The 23,155-nt window shown below is 39.3% G+C and overlaps 1 protein-coding gene across 7 annotated transcripts in view; it reads right to left on the bottom strand.

Moving 5' to 3' along the window:
- Window positions 1–23,155, bottom strand: part of RARS2 (arginyl-tRNA synthetase 2, mitochondrial) — an 84,112-nt gene that overhangs the window by 40,894 nt on the left and 20,063 nt on the right. For all 7 annotated transcript variants that reach the window (XR_009690938.1, XM_061131571.1, XM_061131570.1 and 4 more), the window contains exons 4-8: window positions 21,760–21,843; window positions 15,090–15,187; window positions 7,349–7,404; window positions 4,661–4,744; window positions 1,726–1,802 (exon numbers count right to left, since the gene is read on the bottom strand). Coding sequence is in view for 6 of the 7 variants with exons in the window: in XM_061131571.1 (XP_060987554.1) it covers window positions 1,726–1,802; window positions 4,661–4,744; window positions 7,349–7,404; window positions 15,090–15,187; window positions 21,760–21,843 (399 nt within the window). In the remaining variant the exon portion in view is untranslated. The remainder of the gene's footprint in view (window positions 1–1,725; window positions 1,803–4,660; window positions 4,745–7,348; window positions 7,405–15,089; window positions 15,188–21,759; window positions 21,844–23,155) is intronic.

The following is a 23,155-nucleotide window of genomic DNA, read 5'->3' as shown; positions in this document are numbered from 1 at the left end:
CAAAAGAACACTTAATGAAAGCAATACTACTGTGCCTTGAGTTTTTTGTTATTCATTAAAGTACCCCCTTCGTCTGTTCCTTATGTGTGTCTGTCAATCAACAATCTCTAATACAGACATCTGAAAACCCTCTTCTTATGAGTCTCAAGAGGCAGGAAATTGTATTAAACTGCATAGAATAAAATGTATGTTTAGGTTGCCAGAGAGTTTAAGAACAAATTTTACTACAATATTTAAAACATTATGGGCTAAAAATATTTATTACTATCAGGATTAAATTAAAAACTTCTGAGATTGGGTGGGAAAAAAATGCAAGGAGTAACTCTCATATGTCAAAATGTACTCTAAATTCTTAAAGAATGTTCTTTGAACAACACAAGATCTCCAAGTGGTTTCTTGCATCTTCTGCACTGTGGGTGTGTCTCTGGGGCCTGGATCTGATGAAAGGTTCACTAAGCTCATGGTAAAAATACTCATGATTATTCATAGTTTTAGAAAATAATACAGTAAAATGCCAGGCACTAAGGCAGCATACTTTATTGACAACCATAAAGACTTACTCATTTTTAAACTCTCAACTATCCATAAAACTCTCAGTGGGAAAGGGGGGATCTTTTGGTTAACAGTATAAATCAAATGGCTCAGTTGGTAAAATACCTTCCTGCCATGCAGGAGACTTGGGTTCAATCTCTAGGTCGGGAAGACCCCCTGGAGAAGGGAATGGCAGCCCACTTCAGTATTCTCGCCTGGAGAATTCCATGGACAGAGCAGTCCATGGGTTCCAAAGAGTGGGACATGACTGAGTGACTAACACTTGCACTTTCATAAATCAAAACACAGGTATTTAAAATGCAAGTGAAGGTACAAGCTCAGGAGGAAATCACAACGTTAAAGATCTTTAAGAATCAGATGTGTTTTGTTAAATTTAACTACTAAATAGTGTAACAAAAATGAAAACGACGTGCTCTCTGTGGCTCTGGCTAGAGGGGCAGGGTGTTGCTGGGCAAGCACTCTTCCTCACAAACAACCTTGGTCTGATCCCTCATATGTCACCAGAGTGGCTGGTAGGATCCGTGCTCCTTGTCAGGCCCAGAGAGAACAACTGGGACAATGAAGAGGAAACACGTTCCTGGAGATTAATTGGACAGGAAGAGCTTTATTCATGAGCTCCAGAAGAACTGAGGACAGAAAAGCAGAGTGTCCGAGGGAGTAAATGAGGTAGAATAGAAAGACGTGCACATTGGGCAAAAGCCAGGAAAAGGAGCTGAAAGACAAACGAGAAAGGACGCACAGTCTGGAGAAATACACGTGCCTCCCCTCTACAAGAGAACACGAGCAAAGACGCATAGCTCATGTTTCCTCAAGTCTAAATGAGTTAACAGTTATCAGAGCGAAGAAGGCTGCAGTACATAACAACAAATAAAAGACCAACAGGATTCTCTGCTGAATCCGATATTGTGTGTGCTTATACCGAGATTCTAAACCTGAATAAACACTGTCCCAAATCAACTAAAATAGTAATAAAAGAAATATTTGGATAAGAAAATTAAAGTAAGTCCTTAGTAAAATATAAGCAACATTTTCAATAATTTTGGGTCCTTGTTTTAAGGAACAGTTTTGTTGTTGTTGTTGTTTAAAGTCCCTCAGGAGTAAAAATGTGTTACCAAGCTGCACTGTACTCTGAAAAAAGATGAAGCATTTTCTAATTTTTTTTCGCCAACTTACTTCAAAGAGATGCTGCAAAGGGCTGGACTGGAGTTTTTCTTCATAGCCAAACAGCTGGAAGCCAGCTCCTAGAAGACCTGCCGCAATAATCCAAAAATGAGAAAATTAAAAAATGGAACAGTAGATAACAGTCATGGCAGCGAACGGGTATGCATCCTAAGGATATTGCAAAACACACACTATCATGTCCTACTACCCCATAAACTGACACAAGCCGAATTCAGTATATGGAATCATAAATTCAATATATATAGAAGGGCTCACTGAAATTAATTCCACAGAAACCAAAAGACTATGAGCTCAAAGGCAGAGTCTGGGACTAATTTATCTTTGTGCTAACAGTGCCCAGCACCTCCCTCCCTACAAGATATCAGTAAACCAAGCATTTACTGAGCAACTACTCTGCAGAGGGAGATCGTGCTACCAGGCCCTGGACACAGTAGATGCTCAAAACCTGTGAAAAGACAGTGACGGGAAGTGAGTTCAGATGATGCCTCTTAAAATTTGTAGATGTGAAAATAAATACAGGAATCAGATTAGTGTTGCAGTGACTAGTTCTCAAATAACTGAAAGTAAGACTCTGATCACTCTTCTCATCTCATTCAAGGTGACAGAATGCTTTTATCTGGCTATGTATTTGTCTTTCACTTGCCATTGTTTTGTTTAAGTTTTTGGTTTTTTTAGTCTTTTCTAAGTTCAAAATTCAGAGATGGTATTAATTTGAACTTTTCAAAAAATAATAGTTGAGGTTTGAAAATGACAATGGAAATTCTCAGTACAGACTGTGAATATTTATATTCTTAAGGTATTTTGCTAAAAGGTGACCACAACTTTGGATTTGAAGGATACATGTAGCCTGGGCCAAGAGTAATTATAGGCAGTACAATTTAGAAAAATGAATGTGTTTCTATGTCAGTATCCAGCCTCGGATCTAAAGAAGCTGTTGCTGCTGGGCCTCGATGATGTGCATCCTTCTATACAGGCTCAGCAGAGCGCGGACTGTTACCAAACACAGGGTGGGTAATCTCTGGAGCTTCGACAGGAACTAGAAGGGTGACTAAAGTAAGTACCAGCACTATTCACTTTTAAGCAAAAGCAAATGTGATCATGATTCAGGGTCCTGAAAGTTGGGTGTAAAAAGACACCCAAAGCATTCTAAAAAATAGAGACAGGAAAAGTAAAGGCCAATTCCATTTGACATTCAAGCTAATACATTTCCAAAAACTAATTCTGTACTTAAGAACTGTCAGCCAACTTTTAATATGGGATAGGGGAACAGCCAAAATTAACTCTTTAACAATGATGGTTTGATGGAAATGTCGACAGATCATTAACCATAGTAGTTCTTTTTTTTTTTTTTTTTTTGACAATCAAATTTATTAGAAGTCATAAATCTGGAAAATGTCCCCAAGAGAGGTACAGAATCAATTATTATTCTCAGGTGTAAATAAAAACAATTTTTTTCTATTTCAATGCAATATGCTCTCATATGGCACTATGGAAGAAAAAAACTGATTTTCTTTCTACCATAGTAGTTCTTTACAGAAAAACCACTACACTAAAACCCTGCAGCTAAAATTTAATGAATATCATAATCACATATCTGCTAATGGCTGTGAACTGCCGGAATCAGAAAAACTCATATAAAGTGGATGCCATCTATTAAATCTGACTGTTGGGCTTAGAGCCCAAAACTCTGAGTGCCCACTGTGAGCTGCAGGTGGGTTTTTTAAATGCGAGGCATGTTTTCTGTTCCTCCACAATGAATAGTAAGGGCACTGTTAGGTTCAAGTTCTATCCTTTTTAGTGTCTAAAAAAGATTTTTATTAACTGAGAGGATAACGTTCATAAGAGATCATGATAAATTTATCTTTCAGAAACTCTGATTTCATTTCAGTAGACATGAAACATGGTATTTAGTACTGAAAACGTTACCAAGCCTTTCTTTTGGAATAGACTGTGAAAGACTTCCCCAAACAGATTCTTTCATCATTCTGAGTGCCTATTATGTGCCAAGCACAATGGATACAAGAATAACTAAGACATAGCCCACGCTTTCATGGAACATCTCACCTGGCAGGGGAGAGCAGCATACAAAAGAACACAGTCACAGAAAAGCACATTTGGGTAGAGCTGGACGCTAGGAACTCGGTGACGCGAGAAGGTGGACAAGGGCGTGTCGGGTGTCAGAGAATGCTTTTCCGAGCTGACACAGGGGCTGGATCTTACAATGCACATGGAAGCTGCCAGAGATTGTAATAAGGACTTTGCATTTTACATGCTCCTAGTCCTTCCCTACCACATCAGCTTCATTATCTTGTCATCCCACACCTTGATTACTGCAGTATATGAGCTGGGAAGAGTTCTCAGTAAACTCATGACATTAGAGACAATCTGTGGCATTCAACTGTTTGGGCCTCACTCTTTTCTTCCTCTCTTTTCATTTTGACCAGTCGCCCACCCCATGACTTGTATAATTTAAGGGGAAGCCAAAATATCCCAGTTTGTTTTTCCTCTAGGCCACTGGCTCAGGGTATGACAAATCCCATTTCCTATAGGTTGACCCAGAGAGGCTGTTGAAAAGGGTGTATACCTAGTCTTACTTTTCCCCTAATACTTACATCTACATTTAACTAACTAATGAATGTAAGCTACTTTAATAAAACCACAAAAGTCTATATTTTTCAGGGCTTTTTCTGTATATATGAAGTTTCCTTTCCCCAAAACTTACTTGTATGATGAGAATTATTCTAATAAGTAAAATACAAGATTTATGGAAAAGAGCCATCAGGAAAAAAAAAAAAAAGGTAGGAGGCAGTACTTCATCCAATGGGAGTTGGCCCATATTTTGCCCAGATGATCAAGTAACGTGATATTAAAACAAATTAAACTTAACAATGATGTGAAAAATAAAACCTTGAACTTACTTACTTACCAAACTGCATGCCCCAATCTCCAAGATAATTTATTCTTGTTACTTGATGTCCTAAAGCTTCTTTGAGATTTGCTATAAAATTTCCTAGTAATCAATAAAATACATAATTTCTCATTCTTATATGTTTTGGCATAAGAACCATCTAATATCAAAGCATAACAGAAAATTCTCTTGATAAAATTTACTAACTTTTTTTTAAAAACAAAAACATTCATTATTGTGTTTTCATCTATAATATGGAAAAGGAGTAAAAATTATTTTGGAGGATGTAATTATTCTAAATCTCACAATTTTCATCAACATTAATGGAGGTTATAAATACACAGAGTAATGGTGATTCCAAGTCAATTCCAAGGACAGCAAATAACAGTCTCAGTAATTAACAAAGAATATATAGTTTGGGTGTTCCCTAAAGAACTCAGCCATATGGATTTTTGTTAAGTAGCTCACTCCACCTCCTTTCAATTATGAAGTCCAACCTCTCACGCTGCTCCCCAAATAACGGCACACAGGACTCCAAGGCCTCTATCCTTCTTACTGCTGATGCAGGCTTGACCTCTGACATCTACTCCGTTCTGCACATACCGCAGAGGCTGGGAAGCTGACAGTCACAGACCCCGGAACCTCTCGCAGTGAGGGTTCCAGAAGTCACGGGCAAGGAGGCCCACTTCCTTTGTGATCTAGATGGTGAGCAGCAAGCTACCTTTACTTTTTCTGTAAAGCACAGTGGTGGAGGCTCTGACTCTTGGTGGCGTCACTTCTGGAGGTCCTAGTGTCCTGTCACACAACTTCCAAGGGAAGTGAAAGATAGGATGGGGTGACCTCTTTTGCTTCTCTGAATTCTCGAAGGTACAATAAACCAGGAATAATGGTAGGTTCCTGACTCTGGCAGCGGCAGTAATCGAAGAAAAGGCAGAAGCTCCCTTGATGATGAAGTTCTGTGGTAGTTTTGGGCATCATCTATGTAAGCTTAATCCAAAGAGTCTTTAGCACTCCCAACAACTCTGCAAGCTATTCAATATCCCATTGTAAATTCCCTCCTGCTTTTACTAGAGATCTAGTTTTCTGCAAATAACCAATAGGCCTAACTGACAAGTTACAGTAGCTACTTCTCCAGTTTCCCTACTTCTAGACTTCCCCAAACTACACAGTCCCAGCAACAGAATTCACCTTTCGCAGCTGGCACTGAGACTGTATCCCTCGTTTTTTGTAGTACCTTATTATCTCGTGTGTGCTTAGTCATTTAATTGAGTCCAACTCTGCAACACCATGGACCGTAGCCCGTCAGGCTCCTCTGTCCATGGGGATTCTCCAAGCAAGAATACTGGAGTAGGTTGCCATGCCCTCCTCCAGGGGATCTTCCCGACCCAGGTCTCCAGCATTGCAGACAGATTCTTTACCATCTGATCCACCAGGGAAGCCCATGAACACTGGGGTGGATAGCCTATCCCTTCTCCAGGGGATCTTGCTGACCCAGGAATCGAATGGGGTCTCCTGCATAGCAGGCAGATTCTTTACCAGCTAAGCTACCAGGGAAACACCTATTGGCTTATAAATCCAACTAAATGCCTGAACCTAGGCTTTTGGAATTAGGCCGCCTAATTTCAAATCCTTGCTGCTATACTTTACTAGCTTTCTGGTTTGGGGAGTTACTTTTGGTGTCTGAGTTTCCTCATCTATAACCAACAGGACTTACTAATCAGGGCTACTGTGAAACTAGTTCAGATAACACATGAAAACACTTAACATGGTAAGTTTCAATAAATATTATCTCTTCCTGGTTCAAGCATGTCCCTTAACAATTGTCAAACAAGTTTATCATGCTCTACCCATCAATTACTCCTATGCTTTTGACTTACATAGCTTTTCTTATACAGTATTATTTCTTATATTCTTTTTTGTCAAGTCCTGTCATTTCCTCTCTTGTAATGCTGCTTGAGAACTTTGTAACAACGAGAGTTGACTGTAGTGCAATATAACCTATTCCACAAATATGGACATTCCCCAAATCTTTAAAGTATTCCAGTATAGATTAAATCACTTTCTTTTAAGTATGCAAAAGACAGATTTCTATACTGGAAGACAGATTACATGAGATAAACTCTAAAGTCCCTTCCAATTCTAATATTACACAATTCTAACTGCAGTTTTAAGATGGGCTACTATATAATGTCATGTTTTAGTAGAAATCATAAGTCCGCTGTACACTCAACCATTACAACCAGGAAGTATCACAGTCATCTTTGTTAGGAGAGGCCTGTTTCAATTTTCAGTCTTGAAAACTCCAGTTAGTACTCATATGACTCAGACTGAGCTTATTTTTTAAAACAAAATATATGAACAAAAAAAAAATTGGGAGGATGACTATCAACCCCATATAACTGTTTTCATTTATGCATCTTTCAGTTCTTCTTAATATGCATACATACTTTTAACAAGTTAAAATCAAAATATACATACCTGGTTTCTGAGTCAATCTTTTGGTTTTGAAACAAATTTCTTTTTGTCATTTTTAAACCAATTTTTTTCATTTTGGGGTCATATTTAACTAGCATTAATCTCATACAAACTTCATTTTTTTGTTTCTTTGTCCTTTTGCTACTTAAGCATTAAACCATAAGGCTGTAATTACCAAATGCTGCTCCAAAAGTCATGTTCAGTACTTTATGTGAAACTAACAGCACTTACCTATGATGGTAGAACGCAAATGTCCAACGTGAAATTTTTTGGCAACATTAGGTGAACTGCAAGATAATTGTAAAAGTTATTTTTTTCTGTTCTACGAACAAGAATTCTAAAATGAATTAGGTCATAGCTATAGTTTAATATAATTGTGGACAAAAGCCTTTCGTAATTTTGGACAAAGACAGTTAAAAATTTAGACATTTAGAGGACTTCCCTGCTGGTACAGTGGATAAGAATCTGCCTGCCAGTGAAGGAGACCCAGGTTTGATCCCTAGGCCGGGAAGATTTCACATGCCAAGGAGCAACTAAGCTTATGTACCACAACTACTGAAGCCCATGCGCCTAGAGCCTGTGGTCCGTAACAGGAGAAGATACTGCAATGAAGAGTAGCCCCTGCTCGTCCAAACTAGATAAAGCTCGTGCGCAGCAATGAAGACCCAGCGCAACCAAAAATAAACAATTTTTAAAAATTAGACATTTAGAGCAAAGATAAATTAGATCTCAGAAAGAACCATCCTTAGGAAATTGATCCTGTGTCTCAAGAAGGAGTCACCTAACATACACAGAAGCAGCACACTTAGCAAGCGGATACAGCAGAGGCCTGGTAAAAAGATGAAGAAATTCAGAGAGATTGTTTTGACATAAACAAGGTACGTTATTAGAAATTAAGTTTAGTGTGCTGGTTCTCAATTCTTTAATGTCTAAAAATTATTGTGGACCCCAAAGGAATTTTGTTTATATGAGTAGTATCTATCAATATTTATTGTATCAGAAATTAAAACAAAAATATAAAAATATTTATGTGGAAAGCTTCCCAGGATAACCAGAAATAGAATTTACCATTCCAAATTCTCAAGCAACACATTTGTTACTCTTGGTGTTTGAGAAGTTGCAATTAAGATTTATCGACACCTAATGCTTCTAAAGCACCTTCACTCCCCGACAGGCAGCCTGACGCACGTTACAGGCACTGACTCAACAGTCAGAAGAACTGTGGTAGAGGTACTCTCATCTCTTATTTTTGACGAGAAAATTGAGACACAAAAAGGAAAAAAGATAATGAAGTACATTTGGCAATATCTTGAGGACTCTTGAACATAGATGATGAGCATATGGAGCTTAATATACATTTTCTCTCTTTTGTGTATGTTTGAAAATTTCCTAAGTTTTCAATATTAAAAAAAGATATTAACTAGGACACAGCTAGTTAAAAGTGGTAAAAACAAGAGCTTACTTGTGGTCTGTCTCCAAAGCCTTGTTATTTACCTTTTTAAAGGTATTACAGTTTAAAACCTTGATCTGACAGATATCTGTATACAATTGTGAAATTATGAAACTATAAGGAAATTCGTGTAATCGTTATTTAGAAAGAAAGCAAATGTTCTTCTATGGGATTAAAAAATAAGTAATCTCCTGCTTCTAGTCAAGAGAAGAGGAGAGAAGAACAAGGCTTAGGCTTAATTACCCTTCTGCCTTAAACAACTAGAAAACTAGAAAGATCTATGGAACACTGGTTTCATGACATTGAACAGGACGGTGAAGGACTGTGATCCCCAGGAGAAGGTCAGCCGACAGGGTGACCCTCAGGACTGCCTCCTTACTAGCAAATTCCTGAGGTGTAGCTAAAGCAGACCAATCTATACTGTGACAATGTTTATATCAGAACAGAAGAAAGGTTTCAAATCAATAATTGAAGACTCTCCTTTAAGAAACTAGAAAGGGAGGCTCAAACTAAATCCCAAGTAAGCAGAGTAAAAGGGAGTAATACAGACGAAGGTTAAAAAAAAAAAAAAAAAGACAGAAATTGTGGTATCATAACTGGTAGTGGTGGTTATGTGACCTGGCATCTTTGATAAAACTCATTAAACTGCATGTTGAAATACAGTGATTTGCACTGTACTGTATAATTATACCTCAATATAGCTGATTTAAAAGGAAAACTATAAAAAACTAAAAATAAGCTGGCCATGGATGTGCTGATATTAAAGGAATGTAAGATACATTGTCTAATGGAAAGAGGAGAACAATGTGTAAGGTGTATGATCTCTAGGCGGGTAAGCAGGAAACTGACATCGCCGACTGTCTGTGTAAGGAAACAGGAGACTCTGGGGCAGGGGGGACACTGCCTTCTCACTGCACAGCCTTTGTCCTCTTTGAATTGTTAAAAACTAAGGTTGTTCTCTAATAAAAATACTAGCTAATAATACAGTTTTTGCATAGCTTTTGCATTTTTAAAAATGCAAAAAAGTACAGTTGGTTTACATTGTATGTTTCAGGTGCACAACGGTGAATCGCAACCTCTAAAGAAAAAGCTCCATTTAAAGTTGCTGTAAGATGCTGCCCCGCGCGGCACGATCCATCCGTGCAGCTGGTTCAGACGCAGCAGTCTGCAGGTCTTGCCCCGCCCGCCTCGCCCCTCCCCCCTGGGAACCCCAAGTCTGTGCTCTCTGTCTGTGCTTGTTTCTTTTCTGTTGTTTCGTTAGCTTAATTTTTAGATTCCACCTATAAATAATAACATGAGCATTTGTCTTCCTCTGACTTATTTCATTTAGTACAATGCCCTCCAAGTCCATCTCTGCTGTTGCAAATGGTAATTTTCATTCTTTGTTATGGCTGAGTGGTATTCCACACAAACCTCATCTTTACCCATCCATCTGTTGATGGACACATAGATTATTTCCATATCTTAGCTAGTGTAAATAATGCTGCTGTGAATGCTGGGGTGCATGAGTCTTTTTAGTGTTTTTTTTCCTTCAGATATATACCCAGGAGAGATATTGCTGGATCATATGGTAGTTTTATTTTTAGTTTTTTGAGAAACCTCCATACTGTTTTCCACAGTGGCTTTACCAATTTCCATTCTCTCCAACAGTGCACCAGGGTTCCCTTTTCTCACATCTTTGCCAACATTTGTTATTTGTGACCTTTCTGATGATACCCATTCTGATAGGTGTGAGGTGATATCTCATTGTGGTTTTGATTTGTATTTCTCTGATGATTAGCAGTGCTGAACATCTTTTAATGTGCCTCTTGGCTAGAACTTTGGTACTTTTTCTTTAGAATTAAAAGAAAAATCTGTCTAGAGCTTCAAAAAACCTCCCTTGAAATATCAATTTGACATTCTCTGGCACCACATTCCTACTCAGAAGGGAATACAATGAAATGGAAAATACAAATTCAATTCCTTTGGCAACCAAAGTAACTACTATGGATTACAACTTGGATGCTTTACTGGAACTCTGAAGTATTACTTCATGTAATTTCCTCAATCTTGTAAGAAAAGAGATATTATTACTCTTATTTTCCACACATAAGAGACTAGAGAAATAAACTGTCCCATTCTAGATGACTGAATCAGTTACTAAGTGAAAACTGGTACCCTGATCTCCTGGACTCCCATCTTCCCAGAGGTCAATTTGTTTTGTGGGTACACTTCACATGGAGGAACAGCAGCGGGTGGGGAAACACGTGTTGGTACAAGAGAAGAGTGGCTGCCGCTGCTGATTGTGCTCCTGAAGATTAGATCTGAACACAAGAGGAAGGGCTGACTCAGGAGAGAGGCGACCACTGCTGACGCTTCAGGTCTTACTATGCCCACCGGGGAAAACCAGAGTCCAAGGCAGACAGCCACCTACCCTGGCACTTTATCACACTCCTCCTGGGTCTGACAAAATATAGGGAAGCTAACCATATGTCACTGTACCACGGAGGCAGTAAAGGTTAAACATACAGGATTCAGAGTTAGCTCTGTGACTCTGGGCACGCTCCTTGACCTAGCATCACCATCATCATCTCAATTTAAGGGCCAAGTTTCCACTTTTCAAAGATTTCTTTTGATGTGGACCATTTAAAAACTCTTCACTGAACCTGTTACAACACTGCTTCTGTTTTATGCTCCGGCATTTTGGCCCCAAGGCGTGTGAGATCTAAGTTTCCGACCAGGGACCGACCCTCAGCCCCGGCACTGGGAGGAGGGCTCTCAAGCACTGGGCCCCCAGGGAAGTCCCTGGGGCAGTTTCTTGAACACAGAGTTTCTATGTCTTCACTCTGGGGTGAAGTCACCTGGTCTATTAAGGATACTATATATTTAAATAAGTTCTCTCTTCCCCCCTCTCTCATTTTCAGAAGAAATTCAGGAAGGATGTTTTCTATCACTTTTTACCCTCCCATCTACCTCTCTGTCTCTCTTTTGAAACCACAGTAAGAATCACAGAATCTGGAATACTTCTAAGGGAGGAAGCAGCTATAGTCCCCCACCAATGCCAGATGAAAAATAACAGAAAGCAGAGATGACTGCTGGGAAATGGACTCTGCTTTCATCAATGATCAGATGCTTATAAAAGTTCCAGCCTTCCTTAACTCCTTTGGGAACAAGTTGAGAGAGGCAAATCTGTAAGTAAACAAACTGCAGTTCAAAAAGCCTCCAGAATACAACTCAAATGGAACAGGCTATTTTTAGACATTTCTTATAAGCATAAACAAAAATGAGTATCATATGGGAAATAAAAGCTCTGGAGAAAAACCAAAGAATCAATGACTAAGAAAGACTAGTCTTGGTATTTTGATTTTGGTTGGGGAGAAGGGATGGTAAAGAGGAAGTGAACATTAAGGAGCATGGGTGGCAACTCCTCACATTTCAAGAAACTGGCAATAGCACTATTTCAAGGGCGAATGTGCAGTAACAGATATTATACCACTTTCCTCCTGATATTCCCTTACTGCTGGTTAGGTGAGAGCAAGGAGTGTAAGAGTACTGAAGTGCCTCCCCAGAGAAGGGTACGTATGCTGCATCACTGTAAAGACAGAAGGAAAAGAATTCAAAGTGTCCACACACTCTTTGCCACTCTTTCGTTAAGAGATATAATCTACTTCCCTGCCCCGAGTCAGGGATGATCTTGTGACTTGCTTTGACCAGTAGTGACATAAGTGATGATATACCCGTTACAAGACCAGATGTTTTACTATTTTGGAGTCCTGAGCACCTTTGTAAAGAGGTATGGCTACTCTGCTGGAGAGAGAATACAGAGAGATGCCTGGCCAGCCCACAGGTGAGACAGCAGAAAAGTAAGTGAGTTACCTGGATTTCTAGCCCTAGTATAATGTCTAGATGACCAGAGTTGCTTAAGTGGCCACAGGCAAGCAAAAAAACCATTAGGCGATGCTCTCCCCAGTTTCCTGGTCTATACATGAAACATAAAACAACTGGTTGTTCTTTTAAAACACTCATCAGTAGTGTGGCAAACTTTTTCTTAAAGAGCCGGACAGTAAATATTTTAGGCCATGTGGTCTCTATCTCAATTATTTGTCTATTGTACTCAATTGCCATTAGAGTATCAAAGTAGCCACTCTGACAATAAGTAAATGAACATCTAAGACTGTATTCCAAACTTACAAAAATACAGCAGGCTGGATTTTTCCCATGAGCTAAAGCTTGCCATTCCCCGCATCAAGTTTTGTAGTGGCTTGTTATGCAAGAGATCACTGAAACGACAAGCAGCTTTCTTTGGGGGATGGCCTTAGTGTAGCTCCTCTCTGCTGTGAGGATGACTGCAGAGGTCTCTTTGCTCTTTCGACGCAACAACGTTTGAACTTTAAACATCCTGATTGGGGCACACTGGAAGCACAAGATTTATTCATAATCTGTACCTGCTCCATGAGAAGGTTAGCTTACTCAACAATCAATCCTTGTCATACACAGACGAGTTTACCAAGTCTTAGAAGGCCTGCTTTTTCTAAGAACAGGATTGAGTGGCAGAAGACAGTACAAATAAACCCCATTCACCTCTGATTATCCAGGTGCTAATCATAACTAAGTTTAAGTTATCACAATAAATTATGAGTTAAGAAACTGGAAATCGTATTTACCACATCCACTTAAAAAAACCTTCCACAAAAACATATACTAAGACAAAGGCTCTAGCAAGTTCTAGTTAAGTGAGAAAACAGCTCATCGACACTTTCCCCTAGCTTTGAATAAGACAAATACAATTTCTCCAAAAAATGGTCATGAGCGGTCACCTGCCAACCGTACTCCAAAAGCGATCGCTTTTTCTTTTTTGGTTACCTAAGAACAATTCAAAGATTAGATGGTTTCATTGATGGCATGTAAGAAAGTTATCATGAAGACTATGCAGAGCCATATTAAAACATCAAGCTATCTTTCTGGTAATTTTAAATAATATGCATTTCATGTAATGGACCCTGGGATGTTGGATCTGAATTGGTAACATCAGTAAAAATTGAGTTCCAGTAGTAATAAGCACTCCTATAGCCGGAACTTGGCTTCTAAATGCCTTCCTCACAAAAAGGGAACGAGGACTTCTTGGGGGAAATGGACAATTCCAGGTCTGCGCAAGACTGGAACATCTCAGGCCAAAAAGAAAGTACGCCAGGCCATATGGGAACTTGCAAAGAGCACAAAGGCGCCTGATCTGGGATAATCCGAGTGTGTGTGCTCAGTCACTCAGGCGTGTCCAACTCTGAGACCCCATGGACCGTAGCCCGCCAGGCTCCTTTGTCCATAGGGATTCTCCAGGCAAGAATACTGGAGTGGGATGCCATGTCCTTCTCCAGGGGATCTTCCCAAACCAGGGATTGAACCCAGGTCTCCTGCATTGCAGGTGGACTCTTTACCATTTGAGCCACCAGCAATTCCACTCCTGGGCATACAACCGAAGGAGAGAAAATCAGTATCCTGAAGAGACAGCTGATCCCCCATGTGCACTGCAGCACTATTCACGGTCGCCAAGGCACGGAGACAACCGAGGTGTCCATCCGCAGATGAAGGGTAAGGAGAATGTGGTGTGTCTATATGATGCACTGTGATTCAGCTTTTAAAAACAAAGGGAATTCTGTCATTTGCAACAGCACGGATGGAACTGTAGGGCATTATGCCAAGTGAAATGAGCAGACAGACAGAGACAAACACTGCGTGCCATCACGTACATGTCAGATCTAAAGACTAAACAGTCACACTCTAGAAACAGAATAGAGAAGTAGCTGTCAGAGGCCGGAGGCCAGGGGAAATAGGAGGAGGCTGGTAAAAGGTTCAGACTTCCGGCTGTAAGACAAATAAGTACTGAGGATCTAAAGTATAACGTGGAGAGTATACTTGATAACACTGTCTTGTATAACTGAAACTTGTTAAGCAAGTAGAACATATGTTCTCACACAAACAAAGAAGTAAATACGTAAGGTAACAGAGCTATTCATTAACTCAGTTGGGGAAATCCCCCCACTGTGTCTGTGTGTGTGTGTGTGTGTGTGTGTAAATATATATATATATATATATATATATCAAATCATGCTGCACATGTTACCTTATAATTTTGTCAATTATACCTCAATAAAGCTAAAAATACATACACATATGTCACAAGCACAAAAAGCTTGTTTTCTGGTAACTATATTACTTTGCAATTCTTAATATGATAGTAACCATTATATGTACCTTAAGAGTCCACTAAAATGAAGAACTAGATCTTCTAAAAAAACAAATAAAAAATCTATTAATACATAATTAATAAAGGAAAAAACCCATAATAACCATTAGGTACTTTTTTTGGTTAAATTTCAACAAGTTTTATTCATGGTTTAATGATCAACTCACTGTGACTTTAAGAACATAAGCTCACTGATTTTTCATTTTTCCATGTGTAATTTTGTGAGACCTAGATGATAACAGTAAAACACCCACCTGCCCAGTCAGTTGATCAACGAATGCATATGATCGGTAGGTACTCACCTGAATTCAACCACGATCCTCTTCTGGGGGAGGCCAGAAAAAAGTTCACTTTTTAATCCATATTTTGAGCCATCTTCAATCACCTGTTGCAGTACAGTCTAAAGAGTAAAAGGTATGGGATTTAATGATACAGAAAAATTGCAATTTTCTTAATTACTTTGTTACTGGGAACTAATTCTTGCTAATTTTCTCATTCTGATTTACGGAGCTGAGAATTTTACAGCAGTTAGCAGCACTGCCTCCTTTGATCGCTAATGCTAATCAGAGCAGTCGTGACACAAGTTAACATCTGTGGGGCCTCTGTGCCCTGTTACACATCATGTCTATTCATCCTCACGGCAGCCAATGATGTAGGTATTTTACAGATGGAGAAACTCAAGTTTAGAGGGATAACTGCCAAAAGTCCCATAGCAAATAGCAACAATAAAACCAGAAGCAGCATCTAATATTTATTGAATGCAGATTACAAGCCAGGCACTGTACTAAACATTTTATATGTATTATATATATTACTCCTCACTACTACCCTGAAATGAGTATTACTTTTACAAGCGAGGAAACAGAAGCTCAGACTGGTTAAGTAACTTTCCCTAGGTCACACTGCAAAAACTTTGCTCACTCCACAGCTTAAGTGTTAACTCGGCATGGTGCTGCTACTTCTGTGATATTGATGACCTCAGTAACGGCAGAAAACAAATAAAAATCATAACTCAAGTGCCTCTTGGCCAAGTAAGAAATGAGGCAATACCACAGAAAGTGTCAAAACATATTCCAGGTTAATTTTTAGTTATTCACCATAGAATTACTATACAGGTCACAAAATTCATACTTTATTTTTTGCTAAGGGTGATGATGCATTTATTCATTATTTATTTTTTATTGTAGGATTTTGAAATGACTGATAGATTTTTACTTACTCTTTTACTGATTTTGTTCTACAAACAGGATTTTAAGTCCTAAAAATGCAGTTTCTGACATGAAGAATTCTATCATTAGGGCTGGTTAAGACAGTCACTAAATCGAAAAGGCAGAAAGGCAGCAGGAAGCAACAAAGCAACACTTTTAAGAAGCCTCCATAGAGTGCGAGGCTCAAGTCTAGAAGCTTCTATGTTATCTTTAAGCCTTACAATCTTAAAATGGGCCACATTTCCCATTTAGACACAGAGAAAATCCTTCACTGACACTGTGCATTAAGCCGCAGAGAGAAAGGATTATATAGACATTAAATACAGTACTGTCTACAGCACACGAGGGACCCATTCAGTGTTTGTTACTCCAAGAATATGGGTCACAAGGAGCTTCTAAGTAGGGCGGCAAATGTTACAGGTAATTCATACTTGGATCACTCAGAGGTTACGGCTTATCCAGCCTTTTCACCTTCTATCCCTTTTTATGTTAAGGGATGGCAGACTCCAAAAAAGGTACTGGCAGTTACAATTCTCTTTTAAGAAATGACTCTTGAATAATTGATTTCTCTGGCATAAACAAACAAACAAACAAAAACCTTTAAGACTACCTTATAAAAAAAAAAAGACTACCTTATGCGCTTCGCTTCCAAAGCATTCACTGACAATTCAACCCACCTGCTAACTATATATAGTTTCTTTCTCTACTGCTTCACTGAAGGTGTTCTCAAAATCAGTATTTTAAATGTCAACCCAGCTGAATACTTAAGTTGTGTTTATTATTTTTATCAATTCATTTTTTGTAAAATTAAAAAAATTAAACAAATTAAGATAAGGCGAAAGTCTGCGCTAATCCTCATCCCTTTCTGCCTTCCCCAGGGGTAACCACTTTTAAGCACCATTTTGATGGATGACGACTCCCTTCTCCTTGAAACTACCCCTCCTTCTTTGGTTGCAGTGACATCATTCTCCTGACTTTTGCTTTCCTTTGCAGATTCCTCTTTCAATGCCCACCCGATTCCCTTGCTGCGCTCTTTTCTCGCTTCTAGCTCCTTACTTACACTTCTCCTAGGTGTAAAGTCCTAAGACTTCACCACTTACCTACCAGAATCGTGTGCTATAGATTGATCTACACAACCCAGGATTGAGCATCTCTCTCAGGCACTTCAAACAGAACATACTCCTCTTCTTTTTACATTCTTCATTTCTACAAACTTCACTCTGAACCCTCCAGCTAACCAAGTCAGAGACCTGGGAGTTCCTAAGATCTACCTTCTACCCTCAACCTCCAGAATCAGTCATCTCTTAGTCACCAAGCTCTGCATGTGCTGTCTCCTACATATCACTCTAGTTCTCTCCTCTGGTTTAGACCCTCATCATCTGTCAGCTACACTGCTACAAAAACTAAAACAGAAAAGTAGTGCCTATCTTATATAATATACATATTTAATCAGGTCTATGGGCTTTCCTAGCGGCTCAGTGATAGAGAACCCGACTGCCAATATAGGAGACGCAGGTTCGATCCCTGGGTTGGAAAGAGCCCCTGGAGGAGGAAGTGGCAATCCACTCCAGTACTCTTGCCTGGGGAATCCCATGGACGGAGGAGCCTGGTGGGCTACAGGCCATGGGGTCACAAAGAGTCGGCCATGATTTACTTTCTGTTTTAAGGCTTCAATGATTTCTTACCACTTAAGTGACTTTGCAGTTTCTGGTTTGATTTTTACATGCATATCATTTTTACTTTTTCAATTTTGAGGAAATTGGTTTGTTGAAAAGCACACTGTAATACTGATAAAAATCACAAGTTAGAAGTGTTGTTTTACAGTAACAGATAATATATAATGATTAAAATGAAATAAATTTCATTAGCATAATACCAAAGAATCATCACAGGCGCCACCTGTGGTACACATAACACACCGCAGAAATAATGAGAGAGGAAAAAGCTGTAACTGTTAGGCAGAGCACGTAAGGCCCTTCCCACTGTGTAATGTCATATCCTTCCCCAGGCCATCCAACATACAAATCAGACTCAGTCACCTTCTGACTTCTAGACAACGCCGTATTCTTCCTTGTACCCTGGCCCAACTGTCCCCTCTGCCTGGAATGCCTGCCCTCCTATCTCCCAAGGATATTCTTTATTTTCATCCTAATTCAAGGTTATCTTTTGCCTCCTCAAGACAGATTTACTCTGATGGAGTGAAGGAAAAAGAGAAGAGATTTATGTGCTTCTTTCTTTACACTGGGACTGCATCTTACACATGCCTTCTTTACATGGTTCATCCCAGTGTCTAGCCATTACACATTACATCGTGATTTTTCAATGCTTTTCTTTCCTTGAGGCCAGGACACATGCCATTTTGTCTCTAGATTTCAGTAATATAGTCCCTGGCAAATAATAAGCAAGGAGTTTATTGAATTAGTGGGCACAAAGAAGAATGTCAGAGAGCTAGTAAAGTTCCCTGATATTACAAAAGAGAAATAAGTTAGGGGTCATTTATTCACCAATATTTATGTTTAAAGGTAAGATATACTTGGTAATGTAAATGCAGGTACATAAAGAACTTAACAGAAACTAAATCTTTCAAAAGTTTCACTTTTTGGGTTGCTTCAGCCAATTAATGACTATGCCAACTGGCTGGTACTTTCTGTTTCCCTACCACCATTCCATTTTCTGTAGATGGATTTTGCCATTTTATTGAATTCTTTATTAGTCAGTATTTCTCCACAACTTTCAACAGAACTTCTAATGAAGTTAGAATGCTTGAATGGCAGATCAGTTCCTTAGTAGCAGAAACGTGTGTTCTGCTTTCCATGTGTTCAACATGTTCTTTCCATGTGTTCAACTGAGACTACACATGACTTGAATGTAACCACTGCCTACTGACATAAACTCAACTAGTGAAATAATGAGCAAAGTTAGAGACACTTAAATGAGTCTTTTTTTTTCTTTTCCTTAAGTTTTGGAAGAGCATGCACAGTTGAATTTGGCAAACAAAACTGCATGTATATGAAATAAAAAATGAGGTTATTCATTGTTTATTTCTAAGGCACACCAAAAAAACCCAAAAAACAAAAACAGGATTTTGTTTGCTTTTTCCCTATGTGGTTAAAACTCATTTTCTGTTTTTCCTCCCTGTAAACTGAACTAACTATTAATTGAAGCTACAGTTGCTTCTGAAAGTCATCTCTGAAAAGTGAAAGTGAAAGTTGCTCAGCCACGTCTGACTCTCTGTGACCCTACAGGCTACATAGTCCATGGAATTCTCCAGGCGAGAACACTGGAGTGGGCAGCCTTCCCCTTCTACAGGGGATCTTCCCAACCCAGGGATCAAACCCAGGTGTCCCACACTGCAGGCAGATTCTTTTACCAGCTGAGCCACCAGGGAAGCCCAAGAATACTGGAGCGGGCAGCCTATTTCTTCTCTAGCAGATCTTCCAACTCAGGAATTGAACCAGGGTCTCCCGCACTGCAGGCAGATTCTTTACCAACTGAGCTATCAGGGAAGCCCCAGGAACAAGTCTGGTGCCAAAGTGAGAGCTCTTCACAGTGATAAGTTCCTCCAGCCCCCAAAAATGTATTATCTAGTCCCAGAGCTGTGGCAGTTCGCACTGCTTTTAATTTCACATTTTAGCCTCCTACCTTTGAGGATGATTTATATGAAGACAGTATAAACTGCTATTAGTGTTCCAAACCTGAGCTAACAGTTAATCATCCCATTTCTGCCAGTATTAGTAACTCAATTGCAATGCATGAACAGATACATTTTATGCAAGGCTAAATTTGTACATGTGTAAGCAATGACAAACTCATAATTCTCTGCTTGATGATTAAGTTTTGGACATAGATCATTGGCTACATGTTAATCTTGATAACTTCAAAGTGGAAACAAAGTTTTATAATGGTCCAGAGAGGGTTGAATTTTCTTTTCAATGTGATCTGGAAACTTGAGACTCACAAATGAATATTAAGGCCCCAAAATAATGGCGCCAAGTGTAGAAGAAATTAGGCTTTGAGCAGATAAGAATTACTATTAAATCATAACTTATAACACAGGTACAATGCTTAACATTCCTTTCTCAAACTATGGGTGCGCTCTAGGGTGTATCTTTACTGTGACACTGGGCAGGGCCGCTGCAAGCAATCTGCTTGTCCTTTAACTAAGGACAATAAAATCACGTTATTATCCAGAGCCTCAAAGTTGTTACAATGAAGGGAGGGTTTCCACATGAGGAAGAGCAGCTGGACCTCAAAGCTCTTACTCTTTCCCCCCATTGTCAACTGAGAGGGATTTGCGAATATTTTTAATGAGTGAGCTAGTGGGCATCCTTATACCACAGAAAAACCTCATAATTAATTGTAATAAAGCATGAAAACTCACGACCATTGAAATTTTAAATTATTAACAAAATATATGCCTTGCCTCAAAATATAAACCACATCTCCTTAAGCTAAGCTGGCTATAAAGGCAAACTTCATCTACCATAGCACATTTTCCCATCTCAGGGAAAACAAAAAAAGTAAAATATTGGCGTCCATCAAGGGGCCTGAAATTTGAAAGGCACACTGCTGAGCCGCCCCCCTCCTGCAGACACTGAGAGCAGCTGGGGAGAAAGGGTCCTTTATTTCAAAATGGGACATTAGATTCACTGGTTTGCTAAGTTGACAAGAAATGTTATCAAGAGCCCAACAAGATAGAGACACTTTTTAACAAGCTCAAAACAAATTTCTTTCTTGTCTCTGTGACAGATTTTGGTTTAACAAGTTTAATCTTCAAATAACAGTGGGAAAAAAGATAAAAGAAAAAAGTTCAAAGATCTAAAGACAAGCATGAAACACTAACTCTTTCAGAAGAATTATAGGGCTGATGGGTAAATATCTGTAAACTACATAATCTTGGTAAGAAACTATATTAGAAGTTTGGGTTTTATCCTTATTTGCAATTAAAGACCATAGTATATACAAAGCCTGACCTACCCAACAATAGTGTTTTTTTTTTTAAATAATAGACCAAACTGCATTATGATAAATTTTAAAGTTCAACTGAGATAAAACTCAAAGGGTCTCGCACCCCTGCTTATCTAGGATTACCTGTCCTCCACACTCACTCAGCGGAGACCCAGTTCCTCTGTGAGGTTTCCCCAGCTTCTTCAGGTCAGCCTATTTCGCCATCTCTGGTCTTTCTTATGCTTACTATACCAATCACTTTAAGAAAATTCATATTGTTTTATTAAAAGAAAAAGAGTCTTATGGTTTTTCTTGTATACACCTTATGCTTCCAACAGATTATAGGCTACGAAAGGGTGGCACCCCACAGTACCTTTCCTGTATTCAATACGGAGTCCATTGATTCATTTAATAATGGTTATCTCGCACTTACTGCAGGCCTGGTGCTGTACTAGGAACCGGGTATGTGAGAAAAACAGATGCTTTAAGCCCTAATGAAAATTAGAGTTTAAAGGGCAAAAGGCATTCATCAAATAAGAAAAATGTAAAACAGCAACTACAGTTAAATTCTGCCAAGGAGGCATATACACGTTAAGAGCACGTATGAATGAAGGGGTCAGAGAGGCACTGCCAGGGAACATCAAGATGTGCCGGACAAGCAGACTGAACTTGGGGGGTTTCCAGGCGGTGGGATCAGAACGTGCAAAACGTCTGAGGCAAGAGGCGGCGGGATCAGTTTAAGAACCAGAGGGAAAACACTGCCGCTGCAGCAGGGGAATGGGAGAAGGCGCAGCGGCTGCGCCGTGACCAGCCTCACCTTTGTTAGCAGCTCTCTGTTGATTTTGAAATTCACAGTCCCCTGGCCAGCGCTGATTTCACTCACCACTGTGTCACATTTTAGCTGAAAAGATATAAAGTGAAACAGGAATGTTATAAAACAGGCCTAGTGAGTTCTGCAGCTCTAATCCTATAGGACTGGCTTCCAAGGACAGCAGGTGTGTCCTCTCTCATAGCCATGCGTCTGGACTTGGGCTTAGCGGGTCTCTCCAGCTGCCGTTACATTGGTGCTCACGTTTTCTTCTTTCCCGACTGGGATGCTACTCTGTTCAGAGACTCTCTCTTCCTCTTTCCCATGCTCTCACCTCAAATTCTCTAATGTGGAAAAAAGGAGCCATCACTTTACCCCCACCTTACGTACCGTGACATGCAATGAACTCTCTATTTTACCCACCTTTCATAAGAGTGATAGAACATGATACTCTGTTAGGGCCTCTACTAAAACAACTTACACCCCCATTAAATGTGTAAAAAATGTAAATATTTGGTCTTTAATGAACACGCTTTCCATTTCTAACCATCCAGATGTTCAAAGCAGCCGGGAGACTCATTAAGTTTATTTCAAGAGATACCTGGTGTTACAGAGGAGCCACCAGTTTTCATTTTTGAGAACTCACGGGAGGAGGAGGAAATAAATATTGTAGTTAGGAGAATTTTATTCCTGGCATGCTTCCTGATAAAAATCTGGGGTGAGAGACTGCGGGTCCAACTCCACGTTGGGGAACTAAGGTCCCGCGTGAAGTGTGGCAAAAAAAGAAAACAAATCTGGGGTGATTTTTGCGGTCAAATGAACATCTATTTAGCAACCAGAGCCTCTCTGCCATACGCATTCTCTACACATTTTCCTGTGAAAGTGACTCTCACAGTTTGGGCTCTTCAGCATACCCATGCCTTCCTCAGTATCACATGCAGTAATCCTATTTAAAACAAAACAAAACAACTTTGTCTCAAACCTTCCTGAGTTTTCTTTCTGAAGGTATTAAACACTAACAATTCAGATGCGGTCATTCTCCACAATCCTTTCAATTCCTCTGTTAGATACTGAGCCCATCAGAGAAATTAGAAATGAGAGAGGTTTATTAAATCATCTAACCACTTCTCTGAAATCATGGTTCTATTTACAGCTTATCATTTCTTCTCATATTTTAATGTTCATCTTCTCAGAAACTCATTTTTAAAACTGCAGCCCACTGTTCTAATTTATCAAACTTGTTCTCCAGAATTCAGAAGGCCATCCAGCTTCAATCTATAAATTTAATTAACACTCAGTCTTCCTATAAGTAGTTAATCAAAAAACTGAATACTGTCAGCTCAAGAGGAGTGTTTCATAACTAATTTCAAAAACCATCCTAACCTTATAGTATGCAGCTAAAATT

Source organism: Dama dama, chromosome 28 (genome assembly GCF_033118175.1).
Source record: "Dama dama isolate Ldn47 chromosome 28, ASM3311817v1, whole genome shotgun sequence".
In the NCBI taxonomy this organism is placed as follows: domain Eukaryota; kingdom Metazoa; phylum Chordata; class Mammalia; order Artiodactyla; family Cervidae; genus Dama; species Dama dama.
The sequence above is the reverse complement of the archived record's forward strand: the minus strand, read 5'-3'. Positions and strand labels throughout refer to the sequence as shown.